Source organism: Elephantulus edwardii, unplaced genomic scaffold (assembly GCF_000299155.1).
Source record: "Elephantulus edwardii isolate Elephantulus edwardi_28Jun2011 unplaced genomic scaffold, EleEdw1.0 scaffold00152, whole genome shotgun sequence".
NCBI classification, from domain to species: Eukaryota; Metazoa; Chordata; class Mammalia; order Macroscelidea; family Macroscelididae; genus Elephantulus; species Elephantulus edwardii.
Window position 1 is genome coordinate 4,685,989 of NW_006399902.1, and position 23,784 is coordinate 4,709,772.

At 50.2% G+C, this 23,784-nt stretch overlaps 1 protein-coding gene across 1 annotated transcript in view; it reads right to left on the reverse strand.

Moving 5' to 3' along the window:
* Nucleotides 1-23,784, reverse strand: part of COL16A1 (collagen, type XVI, alpha 1) — a 53,492-nt gene that overhangs the window by 22,311 nt on the left and 7,397 nt on the right. Inside the window, exons 11-41 of the mRNA XM_006894948.1 lie at nt 22,033-22,118; nt 20,961-21,002; nt 20,802-20,846; nt 20,666-20,701; nt 20,207-20,269; nt 19,826-19,870; nt 19,646-19,741; nt 19,415-19,453; nt 18,826-18,870; nt 18,560-18,595; nt 17,812-17,922; nt 17,142-17,177; nt 16,954-17,064; nt 16,615-16,659; nt 12,312-12,347; nt 12,123-12,167; nt 11,727-11,858; nt 10,752-10,787; nt 10,489-10,596; nt 10,074-10,196; nt 9,926-9,979; nt 9,667-9,708; nt 9,359-9,406; nt 9,235-9,279; nt 8,992-9,060; nt 6,835-6,888; nt 6,721-6,747; nt 5,965-6,024; nt 5,730-5,777; nt 5,549-5,602; nt 41-94 (exon numbers count right to left, since the gene is read on the reverse strand). Of these exons, the coding sequence (XP_006895010.1) occupies nt 41-94; nt 5,549-5,602; nt 5,730-5,777; nt 5,965-6,024; nt 6,721-6,747; nt 6,835-6,888; nt 8,992-9,060; nt 9,235-9,279; nt 9,359-9,406; nt 9,667-9,708; nt 9,926-9,979; nt 10,074-10,196; nt 10,489-10,596; nt 10,752-10,787; nt 11,727-11,858; nt 12,123-12,167; nt 12,312-12,347; nt 16,615-16,659; nt 16,954-17,064; nt 17,142-17,177; nt 17,812-17,922; nt 18,560-18,595; nt 18,826-18,870; nt 19,415-19,453; nt 19,646-19,741; nt 19,826-19,870; nt 20,207-20,269; nt 20,666-20,701; nt 20,802-20,846; nt 20,961-21,002; nt 22,033-22,118 (1,871 nt within the window). The remainder of the gene's footprint in view (nt 1-40; nt 95-5,548; nt 5,603-5,729; nt 5,778-5,964; nt 6,025-6,720; nt 6,748-6,834; nt 6,889-8,991; nt 9,061-9,234; nt 9,280-9,358; nt 9,407-9,666; nt 9,709-9,925; nt 9,980-10,073; nt 10,197-10,488; nt 10,597-10,751; nt 10,788-11,726; nt 11,859-12,122; nt 12,168-12,311; nt 12,348-16,614; nt 16,660-16,953; nt 17,065-17,141; nt 17,178-17,811; nt 17,923-18,559; nt 18,596-18,825; nt 18,871-19,414; nt 19,454-19,645; nt 19,742-19,825; nt 19,871-20,206; nt 20,270-20,665; nt 20,702-20,801; nt 20,847-20,960; nt 21,003-22,032; nt 22,119-23,784) is intronic.

Here is a 23,784-nt window from a genome sequence, read left to right on the forward strand (position 1 = left end):
GAAGGGCAGGGAAGGATGGCAAGGCGTGGCCTGTACCTACCAATTCCGCAGTCAGCCCAGGCTGTCCAGGCAAACCGTTGTTTCCAGGCACTCCCTGCAGCCACAAAGAGACATGAGTGAGTGGACTCTGCTCTCTAGCCCACTGGTCACCCTGCATCCTTCTCATCATCCCTGCTGCCTTCCCTCCTCAGCCTGCAGAGCGGAGCGCAGAGCCCTGCTGCACACAAGACTGACATGCAGTCTTAGCTCCAAAGTCTCTAGATCCTTTGAAAGGGAAGCCAAGAAGGCCCAGGGGAGGTGACCTCTAAAATTAGTCCAGCAGGGAGTTTTCTCCCCACAGGTAAGGGAACCAGAAACTGGGCAGTGGGTCTCTGTATAGTCAGTAACTAGTGTTCCTTTGTGTAGAGATAGTGCTTCTTCCACATAGTAAGAAACTAGTGTTTCGTGGTGTGTGAAGCGCTATTGCTGTATTTTCTCATTTCCTCCTCACAGTGATCCTGGTCGCTAGGTGTTGTTATCTCCATCTTAAAATGGGAGAGGAGACCTCTGAGGGGAAGCAACTTGCCACCAGTCTCAGAAAGAGCAAAGCACAGAGCTGAGATTCAGAATGAGAACCAGTGGCTTCCAAGCCCTATTTTCACCACTATTTCAGCCTCATTCTCCAGCACACCCACACAGACATCAAGGACAGGTGCTAGAGAGATCCATCTGGGTGTTCAGCTGACTATGATGTCTGGAGTCCTTGGGTGATGAAAACGTACTTCGCTATTGACTAAACGGGTGTAGGTTTCAATCCACTCAGGTACCTCAGAAGAAAGGCCTGGTGAACTATTTCCCAAAGGTCACATCTCCCAAGAGCCCTGTGGAGCACAGCCGACCCTACACCCGATCAACAAGGATTGTAACTGACTCAACAGCAACTGGTGGTGGCAGTGGTGGAGGTTTAACATTGGCAGATTACTTAAAAGAAAAAGCACTGAGCTTCCTGATCTGCAAAACAAGGAATGTTTTATCAGGCAGCTTAAAGGAGCCATGGCTGCAAGCTTAGTACAGAGCCTGGCACCCTGGAAGCACAGGTAAGTGTGTCACACAGACTCTCTTTCCCCAGGAGGTTCACAATGGTATTTGCATATTAAATACTCCTCAGAGGCAGGGAGTGTTAAGTTTTAAATCCCTGGTGCCCGGCATGGAGGAGGAGCACATTAAATACGCCTTGTCGCCTTGCCTTGTCTGGAGTGAACGCTCCACTGCTCCCCCTGCCCTGCCTGCCCAGGGTTTCCTTGGCCAGCTGGGAGCTGGCCTCTCTTCATGTCCCAGCTCCCAGCAACAGAACACATCACACTGCCAGCCCTCCCGATGCTTGGCCTGCAGTCAATCCCCACCACACTGTCTTCCAGCACCCCCTCCAAGCCCTGTACATTCTATGTCCTAAATGAGTTAATACAGGTAATGTTCTTAGAATAGAGCCCTGCAGGGAAGGCACCCTGAAAACATTCATTATTGTTGTTAGTTGCTATCACGTGGGCTTCTGAGTCAGGGTGACCCCCCGTGCGGCACAGCAGAACTGCTCCATTGTATGGTTTTCTAAAGGAAGCAGAGTGCCAGGCCTTTTTTCTCATGGTTCCCCTCAATGGGTTACAACTATTCATCCCAGAATTCAGCCCCCACTCCACTCCCCAGTGCCCCTGGGTTAATTCAAGCCTCATATTTTGTTTCTTTCCTGCCCTCCCCAAACTAAACAGGAAGCTCTGGTGAACTAGTGGTAAGGAATTGGGCTGCCAACCTCCTCAAGGCATATGGTTCAAATCCACCAGCTGCTCCATGGCAGAAAAATGGGCAATCTCCTCCAGTGGAATTTACTGCCTCTAAAAACCCACTGGGCGTCAACTATGAGTAAGTTCTAACTCAATGGCACATAACCACCACTAAACTACATGCCCCATCTGTTCTGCTGTACTCATGAAAAAGGTAGAGAAAATGGAGTCAACTCCCTGAATTGAAACCTAAACTCGCATGCCTGATAGCTATATTGCCACAGGCAAAATTCTTAACCTTTGTGCCTCAGTTTCCTAATCTATGGATTGGCTGTGGCTTACTTAAATGAGATGACAGAGTTTTGGAACTATGTAACCATGGGCAGTAAGTACCACTCACCTCTGCTGCTGAGAGAGGTACGGCTTGGCCCGCCTTCCCTCTAAAGGACCACAGGAGGGGACTCAGGTGAGGAACCCCACACCCTGCCTGGCATGGAGCAGGGGCCCAGGCAGCACAGCCTCAGCCTGGACTCGGGCACTGGCCCCAGACAAGGACAGATGTAGCAGTCACTCCAGTGAGATCTTGACATGGGTTCACACTACCTCAGCGTGGGCTTGTTAACGGGTCATTTGGAAATGACTGAGGGTTGCCTTCTGCTTTCCCAAGCAAACAGCAAGCTACCTACCAACAAGTGCCTGTTTCCTGGAAGTATGGCAGGGCATAATTCTATTTCCCAACAGGGACACTCAGCAAAGTAGGCTGTAGTTCAACAGCGAGTGGTTCCCACCAGCAGTGGTGGCTCATCTGAGCAGACCTCAGTGCAGGGTGGGGATGGATTGTGTAGAATATTTGGGTCAGAGAGAGGCACTTGGAAAAAACACCCACACAACAGCAAGGAGTTGAAAACAAGCTAAGTGCCCATCAACAAATGAATGGATAAAGAAGTTGTGGTATAGTCACACAATGGAATACTACGCTGCATTGAAAAACAAGGAACTCATGCAATATTATTCAATATGGGTGACCCTGGAAGATATTATGCTGAGTGAAATATCTCAGTCACAAAAGGACAAATACTGCATAGTGCCACTGTTGTAAAACAGGACTGACATCGGGGTTGGGGGGAGATTGAGAAAGATGGGATAAATAATGTATACTGTATTGAAACAGATGAGGGGGAGGGCTGTTTGGAGGGGATATGTGACTGGGTGTTATTGTCATGATAGGAGTCCAGAGTGAAGGCTGCATGGTAGAGTGGACTTGGCGGAAGGGATTGTATAACAATGAAAAAATTCTTCTTTTATTTGTCAAAGAGAAGAGCTAATTGGGGGGAAGGAGGAGTGGGCAGAGAGAAAGGTACAACAATGAATGAATGGAAATCCTCAGTTTCTGTAAACTTTCATTAAAATTAATAATAATTTTAAAACAATTTAAAAAAAAAAGAAAAGAAAAAGCACCCACATCGTTCTGCTCTGTTTCCTTTCCCTTCTTTGCAGGTGAGACTCACTCCCCCAGAGCTGGGTGTCACTATCTGTGCTTCCTGAGACCTCGGGGGAATATCTGGTCTCCTACACAAACCACTCAAGAATGACTGGAAGGGCAGTGGAGGGGGGCAGGCAGCACTCTGCATGGGGAAGGCCCCGTCCAGAACTGCCCCTTCCCAGCCACATGACCTTGAATGAGAAGCTTCAACTCTCAGAGCCTCGGTCTGCTCAGGGATTAACTGACCCTCCTACTGAGGTTAATGTGAGACTCAAATGAAGGAAGCTCAAACTCTCTATCGTCAAGTTGGAACTGATGCACAGTTGACCCTCTAATGGGTTTTCGGGATGCTGTAAATCACATGAGAGAAGATCTTTCTCCCATGGAGCCACTGGTGGGTTCAAACCAGAGAGGTGGTGCCTTCAGGTTAGCAATGCAACTCCCTACGGCCGAGGTCACCAGGGCTCCCTAAATGAATAAAGAATGGACAGAAAACCATTACAGTAGAGCAGTAGAGGCAGTCACCAGGTTACCAAGGAGGGCCACTCCTAAGAGTGTCTGTAAGTTGAATTTGGAGGTAAGTTGGAACTGGTGTATATGGTTCTTATTTTACTAAATTTTTACTTCAGTGCAAGAAAAAAGGAGACCTGGTGGCATAGTAGGCTACGTGCTAGGCCGCTAACCAAAAGGTTGGTGGTTCCAACCCATCAGCTGCTCTGAGAAAGATGGTCAGTGTCCTCCCATAAAGGTTTACAGCCCCAGAAACCCAATGGAGGCTCACCATGCACTAGCGTCAGAATGGACCCAATAGCAGTGGGTTTTGGGTTAGTGCAAGCACTGGCTTTTCAATGATTAAAAAGCCACACATGCTACAAATGACAGTGACTGTGATGAAGAATTTGTTTCAAGTAGGGATTGGTTCAATTGTTTTCAAGTGAGGGCAAGCGTACATAACATTAAGAGGCGAGAACAAGATTTCCTAAAGGGATAGGGGGGAATGACTATCAGGGTAATGATGGCGAAGGCTTTCCAAGGACTTCTATGTGCCAGGCGGAGCTGCATGCATTTGCATATATTAACTCATTTAATGCTTACAAAAGCCCTATGATGTAGATGCTGTAATTATCTCCATTTAACAGATAAAGGAACTAAGACATAAGAATGTTAAGTAACTTGTCTAATGTCACACAAGGGAGCTCTGGTGGCTTAGAGGTAAGGGATTGCACTGTCAACGCAACGATATGTGGTTCAAATCCACCAGCTGCTCCGTGGGAGAAAGATGGGCAATCTGCTCTTGTGAGATGGACTGCATCTGAAAACCTAGAGGAGGGTCAGCTAGTGATTGATTCTGACTCTGCGGTACTCAACAAGAATGACGTCACACAGCTAGCACAAGGCAGGGTGGGATTCAAATTCAAGTCACCTAGCTCGCACTGTCACCCCAAACACAGGCAGTTTGAATCCAAGCTGGGAAGTCGCCTCGGGGTGATTTATAGCTTCTGAGAACATACTGGAGAGTCAGCTATGAGTGGGTTCTGACTCAGCTGCAATGAGTGAGTGGGTTGGGGGTGAGCTGTAGAAAGCAGGCTCCAGACACAATGCCATCCTGACCTCAAGTCCTACTCGTCTCTCCTCACTACCCCAGGCCTCTTGGCTATTTTCTCTGTTAGGAATGTTTTCCCTCCAGATATGCACAGACTCACTCCTCATTTCCTTCAAGTCTTGATTCCAGTATCACTTTCTTGCCCCTAAACCTCCTCTTTCTGGCCCTCCTCCCATTTTGATCCCTATTCTGTTAGCAATCTCCTTCACATATCACTTTATAGCATACTATGTATTTACTTGTTAATCTTCTGTATCGTCTGTCTGACTAGACATTTGCTCCAAGATTGCAGGTGTTTCTATCTGTTTGGGCTGCTGCTATCAGCCCAGCCTGAAAGCAGTGCCTGGAAAGCAGCAGATGTGTGAAAATATTCGGTGCCTGATTGCATGCTGAATGCTCCTCCAAAACCATCGTGCTGTGGCCCAGTGCAAAGGATCTTTATCTGACCCAGGTTCCTGGCAGCTGGCCAGGGCCTGAGCTTGGTTCTGTCAGTGGGGCACCTCTGCTAGCAAACATCTGACCAAGAGGTCAGCAGGCCCCTTGGGCCACTCTGGGATCCAGGAGTCCAGGGATTGAGAAACAGTAAATGGATGGATGTGCTTGGTACAGGGGAGCAGCATCCTGGGGCCTAGCTGGTAGGAGTCCCCTCACCCCTGACAGCATGTATCTCCCTGACTCCCAAACTCCTTATTTTCCTCTCCCTTTTACCTGCAGACCAGGCATTCCAGGAGGGCCTGGTGGTCCAGGAACACCTGGAGGACCCTAAGGAAAGAAAGGAAGACTCAGAACCAACAGAGAGCTCTGCCCCATCACTGGGAAGCAGAGTAGGATGGGAAAGCCGCAGGGCGCTGGCGGACGGAGAGAAGAGGCAGAGACAAGCAACACACACCTGCGGGCCCGGCTGCCAGGAGCTGCCCATCCAAAGTCCCGGAGCACCCTGGGTGGGAGTGGGGGTCGCAAAAGAAGGGGAGAGGTTATAGGCAACGTCTACACCAAGCGCAGGGCTGTGTGGGAAGGCAGCTGGCTGGGGCACAAAGACCTGCGGGGTCCTTGGCACAGTGGGCACAAGGCAGGAAGCCGTGCCTCACCCCCTGGCTGGGGGTAGGGCTCTCAGCATCACTTACCGGCATGCCTGAGAAGATGGGGTCTCCCCGAGAGGGACAAGAGCACTCTCCTGGTTCACCCTAAAAAGACACGAGATTTTTAGAGTAGGCAAGGATAAAAGGCAATGTCTTGGGAAAGGTGGGCTCTAGAGAATCTGCTTCTGAGTAGTATGTTCAACCTCTCTACACCCGCTTCCTCATCTGTAAAATGGGACTATAACACTTGAGGCGCAGTCATTGTGAGGGTGAAACGGATAGACGTTTCTAGAACCCCCACCACAGAGGAAGCACTCAGCCAAAGGGAACGTCTGCTGTTGTAGTTGTTTTTCGGTTCTACCATCTCTGCTGCCACAGGTAGTCTTGCCTCCAGGGCAGGTGTAGCTCCACTCAGCTGCAGCCCCACTTCCCTGAGCCCAGCCTCCCACCCATGCCCTTTTCACCTACCCTTCACCTCTCTGCCTTCATAGTACAACAGTCCTTCCCAACTCAGTCCCTGTCATCCAGTTCACCCTGTTTAAGCAGCTGCCCTCAAGGAGCCCTTGGAGCTCCTATAACCTAGAACCCTGAGTCAGCAGCTATGCAGAGCGAAGCGACTTAGGGTCCCTGTTCTCTGGAACCAAGGTGTCTGGTGGCTGGTAAGGTGGCCAGGATGAATCTTCAGCTCCTGTCCACCGCAGCTACTATGTGTATGCCCTTTCCCTGGGGACCCCAAAGTGGGGCGGGTGGGTTGGGGTGCTAATTTTCCCAGAGTTTTGGGCCCAGGTCCTTTCTGCTCACCTTCTCTCCCCGAGATCCCTTTTCGCCCTGTAAAGAGAAAACACAAGGATATGAGTGGAGAGGTGTCGAGAGGGACAGTTGGGTCCTCCAGCCGCCCTGAGATGCTGTACTCACTGGCATCCCTCTGGCTCCTGGAAGCCCGCTCTGTCCTTGCTGCCCATCACGGCCCTGAAAGGAGAGAGCTGAGGGTCAGTGGGTAAGGATGGACAGCGGCCACCTGGTCTGCCATCCGAGTAGGGCAGTCGGACAAACAGAAGCCGTGTTACACCCACGGTCTGAAGGAGGAGGCTGAGACACAGAGGCAAGAGGAGGGTGAAAGACCAGGACTGATGCTCCCTCTCTCCTCCTCAGTACACACGTTAGGCCTCTGTCAAAGACGGCTGTAGGGATGCCCATGCTCAGCCCTGCAGAGCGGCACTGTTCACTTCACAGGTGAAAACTAGAGCCTGGAGAAGTTCCAGACGGGCTCAAGAGCACACCTGCATCCAGGCCTGTCAGCCCGACACCCTGCCCTCTCCTCTCGACCTCCAGCAGACACTCAGCGCACGTGCTTCTGTCACAGAATTTATCCTAGTTGACTTAAATTATTGTTGCTGTGTGCTGTAGAGTCAGAATCAACCCACAGCTGACCCTCCAGTAGGTTTTCAGAGGCAGTAAATTACACAGAAGGAGACTGCCCACCTTTCTCCTGTGGGACTGCTGGGCAGAGTTCTAGTTTTTGTTTTGCCAACAAGACATCAAGAGACTCTGAGGTGTCACTTGGTTAAATTCTCACAACTAATGAGCAACTAAAGGAGCTCGGTGGCTTAGGGGTAAGGACTTGTGCTGTCAACCCAAAGGCTCTCAGTTCTAATCTACTAGCTGCTCCAAGGCAGAAAAATGAACCATCTCCTGCCATGTGATTCACTGTCTCTGAAAATCTGCTGAGGGTTAGCTATGGCTCCGCTCCAACTCAACAGAACATACCCACCACCTCAACAATGAGTGTGGGACCAGGATGGGAGGTCTTCTAGGTCAGATTCAGCTTGAGGAAAGATCTGAGGACATTCCTGGATGTGGGGTGGAATCTGCTCGAGCCCAGAGCACCAGTATGGCCGCATGGAGGGCATTCTGATGGCTGCCCTCCTGTGGGACACACCACCTTCTTACTGAAAGTTCTGGGACCATGACAGGAGGGATCTGGACAGTACAGGTCTGGTAATACACACTGGCTGTGTGGGCTTGGCCAAGTTCCTGCCCATCTGGGCCTTGGTGAGCCCTTGTATAGAAACCATGGGAGATTCCCAAAGCACCTGGGATTTCTCTAGGGATCCCTAAGCCTAGAAAGGGCTACAGCTGACTGGGTGACATTCAAACTCATCAACAACCCAAGAGAAATTATCCATTTGCCCATGACCCAGCAGGCACAGGTAAGATTTCTTTGATTTTGGCTAGAATTATATCCTCTCGTAAAATTTTAGTGGGTTCATGTGGTGCAGAAGCTGACTCTTAGATGGGTCTTTGATGAATAGGAATGAGGAAACGCATTTATTATTACTTAATCTATGCAATTTGTTCAATAGACATAATCCATGAGACTCACTGGGTGAGGACAGTAATAAAGCAGAGGCCTCAGAGGGTAATGAGGGTGGAAGCTGCTGATCTAGACCCACACTGTCCAACACAGCAGCCATTAGCCCCATGTGGCTGTTCAGACTCAAAGTAATGAAAAGGAAGAGAAATTAAAAATTCAGTTCCTTAGTCACAACGGCCCCCCATAGCCACATGTGGCTGGTGGTTACCGTCTTGGATGTCACAGACCAGAATACTTCCACCATAGCAGACAGGTCTATTGGGCAGTGCTTGTCTCAGGGATCCCTAATGACAGCAAGGTTTGAAGATGAAGGGTAGGTCACATCCAGGCCTCCAAGCAGTCAGATCTGGGTTCAAGTCCTGGCTCTGCTTTCTCACTTTCTAGGCAACAGTTTCCTCATCTAGGGAATGGGGCTGGTTATACGTCCCGTCGGGGCTGCTGGGAGGACTGAGTGAATTGCCATGCATTTAGAGCTTAGCACGGGGTCTCAGCACGGCCACCGTCCCATATGTGAGTGGTGATTGTCAGTGTTATTATACCTGCACCCGATCCCCTAACCCAACACACACACAGAGCACAGTCTCCCCGCCTCTGAGACAGGGAGGGCTGAGGCATCCTCCTCTCTTTGCCTCCTCCAGTAATGTCCTTGGGTAGAGCCTCACTCCATATGGAGTGAGGGGTAAAGAGAAGACTCTTACCGGAGGCCCAGAGATACCGGAACCAGGAGGTCCTACAGGTCCAGTGGCTCCTTTCACCCCCGGAGCTCCCTGTGGACATGGGACACAAATTTGAAGCTAGCTGCAACCCAGCAGGCAGGAAACACCAAATCAGGTCTTGGGCAGCCCTCAAGGGGGCACCACACAGGTCTCATGTCCCCTGTACCCATCACCATTGTACTCTGAGGCACCCTAAGCCCAGTACTGAAGGAGCTACAGACTCACCTTAGCACCCTTCTCTCCTGTGGGGCCAGGTGGTCCTCGAGGCCCCTTTGGACGGAATCACCATTAGTGATAATTTCTCCTGAAGTGGCCACCACTTGCCCTCAACCACCTCCAGGTCTAACACAGACATACATACCTGAATGCCAGGCAAACCCTGGGCTCCAGGCTCCCCCTGCAAGACAGAAAGGGCAGAATGGGACACAGCAGCCTGGTTGACCTGGTTTAGGGTAGGGCATCTGCCAACTCAAACTCAGTAGTTTCCTGCAGAGAGGCGGGGAAGGGGGCAAAGCCAAGGTCCCCAACAGAAGCAACAGCAGACCAGGGCTGCCACCCACCCTCCATTAAGCTGTGCTCATGAGCATCTGGGGCAGGCAGAGCTCCATGGTCTCTGGACCTGATGGAGGTGCCTGTGGGGAGGAGCGGCACACTCACCTCGGGCCCCTGGACTCCCATTCCTGGAGGTCCTGGCTCTCCCTGAGGAAAAAAATGGATAAGCCTAGGCTCCAGATTCCCCTTTAGGCCCTACCTCCCTTCCAGCCCTCTCCCCAACCCTTTCTCCTCACCTTCCTCTACCTCACCCTCCCCTGACCTTGTGGCTCACCTCTGTTTCTCACTCCCGCCCCCCTGCTCTATCTCCCCATCCTACCCTCAACCACCTGGACCTGTAGCCCAGGCCCCATTTCACACCGACCTGAACACCCTTCAGTCCTGGAGGCCCTTGAACTCCTGGGAGACCTGGCTGACCCTGAAAGGTACAAGGTGACACATGGAGTCCCCAAGGGGGAAAGTAGGACGGGAAGAAGGGCAGGGAGGTGTCAGGGGACAAACCCCAAACTCACCGGTTTACCAGGCCTGCCCACACCTTCAGGGCCCGGCTCTCCTTTGGGGCCTGGCTTCCCAGGCTGTCCAGCCATGTCAGTCATTGCCCCCTGCAGGCTAGGGCAAGAAGTGCAGCCATCACCCTAGTCAGACATGGTACAGCCAGGCAAGTATGAGCAGAGCTGGCTGCCAGACCAGCAGGAAGCATCAGAAAGGGGGTGCCCTCCGAGAGAGAGCTCAGCCCCTCTGCTGGTCCCATTTCACAATGGGAAATCTAAAGAGAACCACGTACTCCTCCTGCCTGACTAGGAGAAGGGTTGAGCAGCCCAGTGGTCCCGGCAGCCTCTGAGCCCGTTCCTGTAATCTCTCCCCTCATGAGTCTCTCCCCTCATTTACTGCTTCTGGTCCATGCATAGCCACTCTTCCTTGACTGACCTTTTCTCCTTTTGGCCCCACGGGGCCCCGAACCCCAGGTTCTCCAGACAGCCCCGGCTGCCCCACGGTGCCTGGTATGCCAGGGTCTCCAGGATTCCCAGCATCACCCTGTAAGGGGCAGGGATCGGGGAGGGCAGGGATACCCTCTTCAGGCACTCATAGCCCTTCTCTGGGGCTGGGGAGGGAGTGGGGTATGGACTCAGGAAAAGCAGTGAGGAGGTGATTGGGACAACCCACCCAGGGGCCCACCAAGGCTCCCTCACCTTCTGCCCCTTCATTCCTCGCTCTCCAGCCTTGCCCTGAGGAGGAAGTATTTCTATGAATGCATTCCTTATACCAGCCCCCTCAGTGTCCAGCTCTGGACTAGACTCAGGATAAACAGTAGTAAACGTAACAGACCAAAGCTACAGTCTAGAGAAGCAGCACCACATAGCTGAGAGAAGATTCAGTCCAAACCCCTTACCTAGGTAACCCTGGCCAAGTTATTTAATCTCACTATGCCTCAGTTTCTGCATCTGTCAAATAGGAATTATTAGACTATATAGGGGTCTAGCCCCTAGGATTTTTATGAGGATTGCTGTTGTTATGTGCTATTGAATGGAAACTGACTCACAGATGACCCTTCAGCAGGTTTTCAGAGGCAGTAAATTTCAGGGAAGGAGAGTGACCATCTATCTCTTATGGAGCAGCTGGTAGATTTGAACCCCATGCCTTTGGGTTTGCAGCAGATATCCTAACCACTAGGCCACCAGAGGCCCCTTAGAAAGATTAAATGAGCAAATAATATGAAGGCATGATTAGCAGATAGAACGGACCGCTTCAGGGTTTGCTGTGGTTATTTAGAAATAACAGTAACACCCCACAGTAGTAGCAACAAACTCGTGAATGCCTGCTGGGTGCTGCCACATGCTTTTAATGCCTCTTTACTAGGTTTTAAGAAACAGAAGGATCAAGAAGATAAAGAAATGGTTCAAGTTCAAGATCTAGCAGAAGGCACAGAAACTGGACACCAGGTCCGTCAGCTCCCAGGTTGATGTTCTCTGTGCCCATTCTCCAGTGCTGTGTCCCAGGACAAGCCACCAGTCCAGCTCCCGCAGTGACAGAATACTGACCCCTCTGTACACTCCCAGCTACCTTAACCCCCACCACCCCCAGCCCCTGCCCAGGGGACCTGGTCCAGATCCCTGCCTCTCTGGATTCCTTCCGGCTCCCTGGATCCAGAAGGCCCATGAACTCACCGTTTTTCCTGGCAGGCCGAGGCCTGAGGGGCCAGGCTCCCCCTTCTGTCCACGTGGGCCAGGCAGGGCTACTACCTGGCCATCCTCATCCTGAGACTTGGACAAGGCTGCACATGGCTCACAAGGTTCCCCCTGCCAAGCAGTGACATGGGGTTAGGGAGTCTGCTGCACCAGTTCCAGGCTCGGAAGCTAGGAGTGTGGCCTGGTCATGGCAGCATCTGTGTTGGGCAGTGATATCTCAGGACAAGCTGAGGACAACAAGTGAGAGGCAAAGGGGGCACCAAGTCCTCATGCGTGTTAGATGTTATGCAAGGAGTTAGACTACCCTATAGGGAGTGAGCAGCCCCAGGTGTCAAGCACAGCAGAATGAGTGTGTGAAAACATCCCCAGACTCACCTTCTCGCCTTTGATGCCTGCTGGTCCCAATGGCCCTGGTGGCCCCTACATGAGAAGAAGCAGTGTTGATGCCCAATGTCATTTAGGCAATGTTGAGGCTCAGCTCAGGTCTACCATCTCTCCAGCAGTGGGAAGCACCTCCCTCCTTGTCCTTCTCTCCCAAATTGTTACCACCCAAAGGATACTCACTGGACTGCCAGCTGGCCCTGTGTCTCCAAAATTGCCCTGAGAGCAAAGCAGAGAACATAAGTTCAATGTGGGGATGGGGTACAAGTGCCAGAGAACCCCCAAGCCCACAACTTCCAAGTAGCCCTTTGACAGTGCTAGACCACACCCTCTTTTCCTGGCTAGAGAAACTGAGGCCCAGGGAGAGAAAGGGATTTCCTTAAAGTTAGCTGTTCTGGTCAATAGAATCCAGAGGCTGGAGGCTTCTTCCCCAAGCCTCACTCTGTAAAATCCTAGCCTCAGCCCCACATCTGACCCAGGATACAAAGAGTATTTATTTATTCATCCAGCAGGTCTTTGTTGGCCACATGCCACACACTGGGCTTTAGAATGGGCACTGGGTATGCAGCAGCAAACAAAACAGACAAGACTTCTTCGTGGATGTTATACGCTTATGGAGGTCAGTAAAATCCATAAAAGGAATAACTTCAGACAGTGGTGAGAACCATGGAGGAAAAAACAAGGTGGATAACAGAGTAAACTGGGGAGGCCCCTTCACACAGGATGATCAGAGCGATGTTAACTATAATTATTACCAGGAAATTGAGAAGAAGATCAGTCAAGAAGACTAGGGGGAGGGGAGAAAGGGGAAAAAGAGCCCTAGGTGATGCAAAAAGTCAACATACTCAGAGCTAATCCACAGGTTTTTGGTTTGAGACCATTTAGAGGTTGTTGTTATGTGCTGTCGAGTCGCTTACAATTCATAGCAACCCTATGTACAACATCCCTAAACTCTGCTCTGTCCTGTGCCAACCGCACTGCTTCTGACACACCCATCTCGATTACCCCAGTCACCGAATCAATCCTCCTCATAGAAGGCCTTCCCCTCCTGCACTGTCCCTCCACCCTCCCAAGCATGATGTCCCTCTCCAAGGACAGGTCCCTCCTTACAACATGTCCAAAGTATGTTACAGAAGCTCAGAATCCTTGCCTCCAAGGAGCAGTCTGATTTAACTCTCTCCAGGATGAATCTGTTTGTTTTCCTAGCAGTCCATGGTACCCTCAATACTCTTCTCCAGCACCGCAGCTCAAAGGCATCAATTTTCCTTCTATCCTCCTTGGTCATTGTCCAACTCTCTGATGCATAACAAGTGATAGCAAAGACCATGGCCTGTATTAGATGCACCTTAGTCTCCAGAGAAACACCATTGCTCTTCAGTACTTTGGAGAGGTCCCTAACAGCAGCCTTTCCCATGGCAATACGTCTTTTAATTTCCTGGCTACTGGTGCCAAGACTGTTGACTGTGGAGCCAAGCAAACTAAAGCTGTGAACAATCTCAATCTCTTCACCATCCATCCTGATGCTGCCAATTGGTCCGGTGGTGAGAATCTTTGTCTTCTTGACATTGAGCCTCAATCCATATTGTAGGCTGCAGTCCTTGACCCTCTGCAGTAAGTGCTTCAGATCCTCCTCAGTTTCAGCAAGCAGGGTTGTGTCATCTGCATAACTCAGATTGTTGATCGATCTTCCACCAATCTTGATCCCACATTTCTCCTCATAGAGGCCAGCCTCCCGGATAATCTGTTCTGCATACAAGTTGAAAAGGACACATCCTTGGCGTACACTTTTCCCAATTTTGAACCATGCAGTGTTTCCTTGCTCTGTTCTGACGACTGCCTCAGTCCAAGTATAGCACGATCAAGTGTTCTGAGACTCCCATTCTTCTCAGAGCCAGCCACAGTTAGTTATGATCCACACAGTCAAATGCCTTTGCACAGTCAATGAAACACAGATAGGCATTCCTCTTGTCCTTCCTGCTTTCAGCTAAGATCCATCTAATATTATCTACAACATCCCTAGTACCACTATTCCTTCTAAATCCAGCCTGGACTTCTGGCAGTTTTCTGCTGATGTGCTGTTCCAGTCGTTTTTGGATAATCTTCAGTAGACTCTTGCTTGCATGTGAAATCAATGATATTGTTATATAGTTTCCACACTCTGTTGAGTCACCCTTCTGTGGAATGGGAATACAGATCTCTTCCAGACAGTTGGCCAAGTGATTGTTCTCCAGATTTCTTGGCACAACTTGGTGAACACGTCCAGGGTAGTATCTGTTCACTGAAATGACAATTGGTATACCATGTATTCCTGGGGCCTTGTTTTTTTTTCTATTTCCTTCAAAGCAGCCTGAACTTCTTCCTTCATCACCACAGGCTCTTGCTCATATGTTGTTTCATTTAGAGGATGTTGGGGAAAAGCCTGGAGATCCACTTCCAAAAACTCAGTCCCTGAAAGAAACCCCTTGGAGCACAGTACTCTGGCACATATGGTGATACCATGAGTCACAACTGACCTGAGGGCAACTAGAATGTTGTTGTTGTTGTTGTGATGTGTTGTTGAGTCGCCTGCAGCTCAAAGCAACCCTATGTACAACAGCTCTGAACCCTGTCCTAATCTGAGCCAGTCTTACTGACTCCAACACACCTACTCCTGTTAAACCAGTTACTGTGTCAGTCATCACATCCAAGGTCTTCCTCTCCTGAGCTGTCCTGCCACCTTTTCAAGCATGATGTTCTTCTCCAAGGACTGGTCCCTTCTGGCCATGTGCCCAAAGTATGTGAGATGGAAATTCCAAATCCTTGCCCCCAGGAAGCAGCTTGGTTTCACCCATTCCAGGACAGACCTGTTGGTTTTCTTGGTGGTCCACGGTATGTGCAACATTTTTCTCCAGCACCACAACTTGAAGGCATAGATTCTTCTTTTATCATCGTTAGTCACTGTCCAGCTCTCTGATGCATAGCAAGTAACTGTGAAAACCATGGCCTGGATCAGGCGCACCTTAGTTTCTAGATTGACATCATTGCTCTTTGGCACTTTGAAGAGGTCCCTGACAGCACACTTCACCAATGTAATTCATATTTTTATTTCCTAGCTGCTGGTGCCAACAGTGTTGACTGTGGAGCCAAGTAGATTAGCAACTCGATTAGAAAGGAGAATTCACAACTACAAAATCAAAGAGGTCTTGACATATTCTAGAATGGACCAAGGGTCATTATGACTAAAATAAATGCAGGAAAAAGAGTATAAAATGAGTTTGGAAAGGTAGACAGGGGCTAGATCGCCCGAGCTCTTGTTAGGCACACACAGCAGGACTGTGATACAGGGCAATAGAAGGATAGCACCCAGGGAAATAACATACAAGAGTGGCCGTGGGGGCATGCAGGCCAGAGGGAATGCAATGCCCTACAGCCAAGTGGTGTGATGGAGAGAGAGGAAGCTGAGAGAGTGTGGTCAAACCATTAGAACTTGATGACAGTTCCAAGGAATGTTGTAAGAGGGGGAGGGATTAAAGCTGACAACAGGTTTAAGGTTTAAAGAATTGGGATATCCCACAATTTACTATAATGGAGAATACTTTGAAAAGAAGTAGGGCAGTTCCATTTGAGACAGATACGATTTGCCTGGCAGAGTCTGAATATATATTTCAGTGTTTCACATACCTGAACACCATACAGAGTCCTCATTTAAGTAGCATTACATTATAAGTTCAAAGTTGTTTGTAATGCAATTATAAATACAAATATTAACAAGGACACTAAAATTGAGTAGTCCAATCATTTGATTACAGATTCCAATGCCAGACTTCCTGGCCTCAAATCCCAGCTCTGTGCTCAAATATCTGTGTGACTTTGGGTAATTTATTGGTTCCGGGTCTCTGTTTCCTCATCTGTAAAATGGGTATAATGGTATACCTACTCCATACAGTTTTGGAAGGATACTGTAAATAGATACACAAGCACTTCAAACAGTGCTCAGCACTGTATATCGGATAAGCCACTACTCTTTAGTTGATTACAACTCATAGCAACCCTACAGGACAAAGCAGAGCTACTCTGTAGGGTCTCGAAGGTTATAGGTCTTTACAGAAGCAAATAACTTTCTCTGAGGAGAAGATGGGTTTGTACTACTTTCTGAGTAACAGTCAAAGCATTTGAGCACTGACTCACTAGGCCTCCTGCACACAGCACAGAAATGTTAACTATGAGTCAATTATAAGGTAGTCTTTCATGTGCTTAATTGCTTTAGATTATCATTCAATTAAAAATGCAATATTAAGGAGTTCTCTTGGAGAACAGAAGGGAGGGCTCTCAGGAATCAGGTTGGTTTTTTTTAACTCCAGTTCTCGGAATCTTCACATTTCTTTTACTATGAATTTACGATTTGAACTCTTGTCTCTGTCACCCTTACTTCTCAGTCACCAGCCACCCTGACCCTTCCCTCCCTGTCAAGCAGCCCTGGTGTCCTGCCAGCTGACCCAAGTCTCACCTTCTCTCCTTTTAGCCCTGCTGGCCCTGGAGCTCCAGCTTTCCCCTGGAAAACAATCAAGCCAGAGTCAAAGCATTCCCCAGCACCAATATCCACGGGCCCCAGTGCATGCCCAGAAAGAGATAGGCAAGCCCAGAGTTAGAATTCTATAGCCCATGGGTAGTAAGACAGTTGCTTCCATTCACCATCTATCTGAGCACACTGGGATTCTAACAGGGCTGGAGGGAGGGACCAGACCACAGGCCTAGGACAACTCCTCCCCATTTCCCTCTAGGCCCCTACCCCAAGGAGGGTCACCAGTATGGCAAGGCTGGGCTGGGCGGGGTGGAAGTCACTCACCGGAAGGCCATGGAGGCCAAAGCCAGGATAGCCTGCATCCCCTGGGGCCCCCACAGTGGGGCTGAGATGCTGGGCCCCGACACCTGGATTGCAGGATGAGCAGGAATCCCCCTGAGCATGGAAGAGAAGGACTCAGAAACACTCTCACATAGCTGAAGGGAAGTAGTGGGGGGCTGGGGTTCCCTCACCTTCTCTCCTTTGATGCCTTGGATGCCAGGGTCTCCCTGCAGGGGGAAAAGGGTTGGGAGCTGGGACTGAGTGCAGGTGGCACCCCAAACTTCATGGCGGTACATGAGGATAGCCATATCATCCACCACAAACCCTTTAAACACCTTTTTCTCCATGGGGTTAGAGGCCAGTACCTCAGAGCTAGAACTCATCAACCCATGCAAAGGGGGGAGCAAGAGGGTCAGGGCTGAGCCACCCCAAGAGAAAATACCCCTACATACCCGATCACCTTTCTGTCCTACAGTTCTCAGACCATCCTGAAAAAGAGAATCTGTGAGGAAATGAGGTAAGCAGTCCAGGCCAAGATTCCTGTCCACTTCTTGGCTCACCCCCGACCAATAACCACACCCAGAGACAGGTAGAAGGCATAGTCTCCCTTATAATAATGACTGGTTCCAACCCAGCGTGCCCAAAAGGCATCCTAGCTCCTCCTCAAGAGCCTTGGTAGGTTGCCTAGGAGACCTGGAGTGGCCCTTCTAGGCCTGTCCCAAGCTCTATGGTTCAGCCCTCTTCCCATGGTGAAAATCTGGACCCTCTGCTCACAATCTCTATGGTCAAGGGAAGTCCCTCAGCTCAACCCTCTCTATGATCATGCCCCCATACTTTTCTATGGTCACTGGGGCCACTTACCCCGGCGACTGCAGGATCGCCTGGTTCCCCTTTGGGCCCTGGCTTTCCAGGCAGCCCCACAAAGTTCTGGAACCCTTCAGGCAGTGTTGGGCACACTTCACAGGGGTCACCCTAGCAGGAAAGAGTAGGGCTGAGACACTAGAGAAGAAAAGCGCCCCAAGATCACCTTAGCTTTAAGGGGATCAGCACCCTCCCACCAAAATCAAAGTGAATAACAAGACAATGGAGGGACTTCCAACCACATCTTCACAAGAAAAGTGATTCTTAGGCCTTTAATGTCTAAATGGAGAAACCTGACCTAAGCGTAGGGCTAACGTTCATGTATCATGTATGTGATATGTCTAAATCCCAGTCCACGTTCATGTATCACATATGTGGTATGTCTAATTCCCAGTTCACGTTCATGTACCATGCATGTGGTATGTCGTGTGTGTGTGTGTACCGTCAAATCGGATCTGACTGGTACAGGAGGAGATTGCCCCTCCTTCTCCAGCAGAGCATCTGGTGGATTCCAACCGCATACCTCTGGGATTGCAGTGCAGCTTCTTGCCACGAGGCCACCAGAGCTCCCTTGCATGTGGTATGTCTAATTCCGAGTCATGCTCTTCCTTTATGATGGGGGAGCCGATGGCCCTGAGGACAGCCCCATACCCCTGCTTCCCCTGGGCCCAGGTCCCTTGATGCTTTGTCTCCCCTTCAGGTACTTCCATTCCCAAGCCAACCTGAGGCAACCAGTCCCAGAACTCACCTTCTCTCCCTTTAGCCCTGGCACCCCTGGTCTCCCCTGTTGAAGAAGCAGTGGAAATTAATGCCAGAGAGAGGGACCCAGTTGTCCCGAGACAGGATCTGAGAACCCAGCCCCTCCTCTCTCCTGGAGAAAGGAGTCAACCTGGCATGGTAAGCAGTGACCCTCCTGGAGGGTCAGTGGACCCTCTTAGGGGCAGTTGACTCCTGGAGTCAACCTGGGCATGGCAGGCAGTGACCCTCCCATCCTCTCAGACTGGGGTCACTCACAGGTTTCCCACCAGGACCTTCCTTTCCCGGCACTCCAGAGCTGCCCTGTGGTCAGAAGCAAAAGTTAAAGAAACACATTCTTCCCTGGTATGATTTCAGTTCATTCGCCTCTTCAGTAACATCCTACCCTCCTCCTCAGCAGGGTGGTTCCTGTCAAACTTCCCATCTCCACTGGATCCATTTGACTAACACTCCCTTCCTGATGCCTCTTCACGTCTAACTCAGTCCATTCCAGTTGCAAAGGAAGAGAGAAAAAGGCTTTAAACCCCTTCCCCAGGGTAGCAGGTATGGCACCATGGGAACCATGACAAGCAGACAGAGTCATTCCCAGGGCTTTCTGCTCAAGGAACAAGGTCCTCAAATGAGCTTGATTTGTCACTTAAGACCATTCTGGTCATTATCAGACTTAGGCTTTGCTGTCTCTATGCCTAGAGCCCCAGACCAAGGCTCCCACCTTACCAAATCCTCAAGTGGAAGCACAGGCCACCATCCACCAACTGGCTGAGCACAGCCCAGTCCCCATCTGCAAATCCCCAAATACACCCTCTTCCCTGCTGCCCCAAGTGCCTGGGCTCCTGCCTGTGCTTACCTTGTCTCCCTTAGGGCCTGGTGGACCTCCTGGATCTCCCTGAAGGCAGAAATAGGGTCAGACACTGGCTTCCTGGGGCTTCTCATTGTAGTGAAGGCTTTCAGATTTTCTACCCTAACCCGTTCCCTCAGTCAGGACCCCAGGACAGAGCCTTAGCTCCTCCACCCACAGACCAGAGCAAAATAGGGACTCCCTGAGGCAAGGACAAAAGTAGGGTTTTGGTGGACTCACCGGGGTCCCAGGCAGTCCTATCCCAGGGGGTCCAGGGAGACCAGGGGGTCCAGGTTCCCCTGCCAGCCCCTCAGGTCCAACAAAGCCAGGGTCTCCCTGACACACACATAAAATGCATGTAAGAAAACTGCTGCCTCTTGCCCATCATCCATTCTCTAACCCACAAATGCCCTAACTCACCTTCTGTCCTTTGGGCCCAATGACACAAATCTCTCCTGGTCGGCCCTATGGGAGAAGGGGAGATAGAGGAACAATGGAGGCCTCACACCAACCTGGGGTGGCAGCCACTGCTGGGACCCCTCCTCAAAGTCAGACCCCACTCCCAGTTCCCACGGTCATTTAATGTCAGTCTCAGGTTAGAAGCCAGAGGCCTCTCAGGTGGGAGTCAGGAGACCTGGGTCAGGGTCTTCTAGCCCCTTCCTTGCTGCACCTCCACAGCCCCTCCCTCCCTGGGCCTTGGTTCTGTCTGAGCAAGTGGAGGGGCTGGGTCCCTGTGGCTGCATCTCACTGTCCCAAGCTCCCCCACTGCAGGCTGTAGTGGGGCAAAGACCCCAGCCTTACATCTCGGCCTGGCTTCCCTGGCAAGCCCTTGAAGCCTCCGTCTCCCTTCTCGCCTTTCTGGCCCTGGGGAAGAAAGAGACAAAAGGATAGAGTTGAAAGAAGGGGCTGAAAGGAGCAGAGGAGCTCGGCTTAGGGGAGAAACAACTGCCCTCTAGAACCTGAGCCTCTGTCTCTGAGAGTGAATGGCTTTGGTTACTATGGGAGGGTAGACAACAGGAAGAACTGTCAAAGCAGCCGGGTTACTCATCTGAGGAGCCTAGAGCATTCTTTCTAGGTCTAGTGAACATTTGGACAAGGCAAAAGGAACAGGGAGGGATGGGGCACTAGCACTAACCCCAACCTCTAGTCTTAGAAAATTATAACCCAAGACTCCCATGGATGTTTTGGATAATCCCCTCTTCACGGCTTTGGGTCCCCAGACCTCCTTGGTACCCACTGCTCCGGATCCAAGTCTACTACCTTCTGGCCTGTTGAGCCTGGGAGTCCTGAGTGTCCCTGAAAGGAAGAAGGGGGACACAGCAGCAGGGGTGAGGTAAGGAGGATGAGATTTGGCTACGCCCCTGCTGTCTCTGCTCAGCCCTGGCCCCACACTCACCAAGGCTCCTGACTCTCCCTTCTCTCCCTTCGGGCCTTCTGCACACTGAACAGGGAGATAAGTGTTAGAAGGTGCTGAGGACGCTCCACGGGCTGCTGAGGCCTCCACCCAGGAGCTGACCCATACTGGCCCTGAAGCGGGGGCACTTCCAGGTCTTACCTGAAGTGAGGCATCTGGGGAGATTCTAACACAGTCATTGCCCTGTACGGAGGTAACAAGAAATCAGGAAAGGGTAATCATCCTAGATAGGTTTTAAGAAGGATCCCCACCACCCAACTTATCTCTACTAATATTTACATTCCTCTCCCTTCAAGGTGAATGAAGGGAAAGGCACTATCAGTGATTTTGCAACTTAACTTTTAAAATACATAACTCCTTTTTATTTTTTCCTGTTATCTAAATAAAATCTTATGTGAAACCATAAAAAATAAAACAGGGGTTAGTCAGACAATATTATTAATTACATGAATAAATTGTAATTAATGCTATAAAACAAAAGGTGTCTGGATGATAGAATAAAACTGTAATGACAATGTTATAAAGCAAAATGGGTATGTATGAATGACTGAATGAAACCCCAGTAGGATTTTTAAACTTTAATTAAAATTTTAAACAATAAGGCTCATCATCAGTTGCCATGAGGCTGCTCTGACTCACGGCAGCTCCCCATATACTGGAGTAGAACTGTAACGCCCGCTCCCGTGTTTATACCAGCTAACTTTTCAGAAGTAGATCGCCAAGCCTTTCTTCCAAAGTACTTCTGGATGGACTCAAAACTTTCAACCTTTAACTTAGCAGCTGAGCATAGTAATAATTTGTCCTAACCAGGAACTTCAATGAGCTCTGGTAGTTTAGTGGCAAGGAGTTGCACTGCCAACTCAGAGGCACATGGTTCAAATCCACCAGCTGTTCCATAGGAGAAAGATGGGCAATCTCCTCCTGTGTGATTTACAGCCTCTGAAAACCCACTGGAATGTCACCTATGACTCAGTTCCGAACTGATGGCAGATAACAACAATAGGGTCTTTGAGGAGAGGCCCAGGAATTCCACAGTCCCTGGAAAATAGAGGCTTCCACACTCTAATTCCAAGGAAGAGTCTGGTCTTCACAGGGTATTGAGCCAGGAGGATGCAGGCTTGCAGCAAGGAGAACAAGGCAGTGGCCCTTATCACACTACAATTCCAGGCACCACTGGGAAGGGTCTTATGGTAAATATGGCTGGGGCACTTACCCGAGCTCCCTTCTCTCCTTTGGAGCCTGAGGGACCAGGCAGGCCTCGTTCACCTTTTCCTCCCTGTGGATGAGAACAGAATAGGGCTAGGACCAGATAGAGTATCTGGGAGCCTCAAAAAAGGCCCCTGCCTCCACTCCCACCCCATCTTTTCCATCCAGCACAGCACACATGGGTATGCAAATGTACACACCCATTCAGGGCAGTGCCTAACCCCCACCCCTCAGCATGCACATAGATTCCATAGGCATTCACTCATATGCATGTCCCCTCAAAGGATGTATTTGGCAAACATATGATCTCACAAAGAGCTATCTCATCCTCCGCACCCATTCCCAAGTACACAGCTCACACATGTGAACACATGTGGGACAGAAGAAGCCATGATAATTGTCAGCCCACCTATGCTCACATCCTGCCTCCATCACTTGCTAGTGACTTTGTCTTAGTCTTGTCCCCTCTCTGAACCTCAGTTTCCTCATCACTAAAATGGGACACATCAGTACCTAGCTCAAAGGGTGTGAGTGAGGATGAGCTGTGACATCACATGTAAACGCAGCTCAGAGCCTGGCACCCTGACCCGCTTACATGCTTATGTGCATCTGCACATTCACAAGCCCCACAAACCCCATTGGACCAAAGGAATAGGTGTTCACCTTTCTGTCCGCAGGTCACACACATGCAAAGGTGTTCATGCAAACAATGGCCGGGAGATACACGTAGTTACACCCACATACAACCCCAAGGATCCACCCAGTCGCACACATTGTTACTGCTGGACCCTGGTTTCTCTACTGGAAAATAACAACGCTCACCCCACAGGGTGCTGAAGGACGTTCAGTAAAGTAATGGACGCACCTGCATGGCCCAGAGCCTGGTACAAGATCGCAGGCAAAACCAGCTCTTACTACCCTCCTCTCTCCCTTGCTCACACATAATCACCCCACACAGGTACAGGGAGTCACACAGAACCCGCAGTCATAGGATCGTGGGTTCCGGGGAGAGCTGGAGCCATCAAAGAGGGTAGCAGTGTCCTGTTCTCGGTCTGGGACTCACCTTAAGACCAGAGGGACCAAGTGTGACCTGAGACAACAGAGCAAAGAGCATCAGAGAAAGAGAAGAAAATATAGGGCCCAGAAAAGGTAAGCAATTTAACCAGGGTCACACAGCATGGTAGCATCTGGTCCTCGCAGCCCCAATCCCTGTCCTGGTCGACCTTCTAGGCCAACCAGCATGCTGACTTTATTTCTTAAAGCTGTAAATCTTGCATAGGGGTCTTATACACCTCCTCTAACCTCTCTGGGGACTTTGGTGGTTTTGATGCATAAATTAAAGCTCAGGGTTCAAATCAACCGGCTATACCTTGGAAGAAGAATTAGTGTTTTCTCTCTTAAGAATTTACAGCCTCCAAATCCCAATAGAGGGTCTCTATGTGTCAGAATCCGCTCGATGGACGTGGATTCTAACCTGTCTGGCTTTAACTGTCTCCCAGATAGTAGGAAAAAGGAGTTTATTCAGTTGCTGTGGTAACCACCACACATCTGGGGACTATCAGCCTTACCAGATTTGGAAAGGATTGGATGGAAAGAGGGGCAGGCAGCAGAGGAGGACTTCCTGATGTACCCCATGGTCAGGGGGCTTGGAGCTCAGCAGAGCTGGGGATGTGCCCTGCGGGGGCCAACATTCCACATCGACTCAGAGTATGAGAAAGCAGTGACTCATGCTGCCCACAAAAGAGGCACAGTTGCGTAC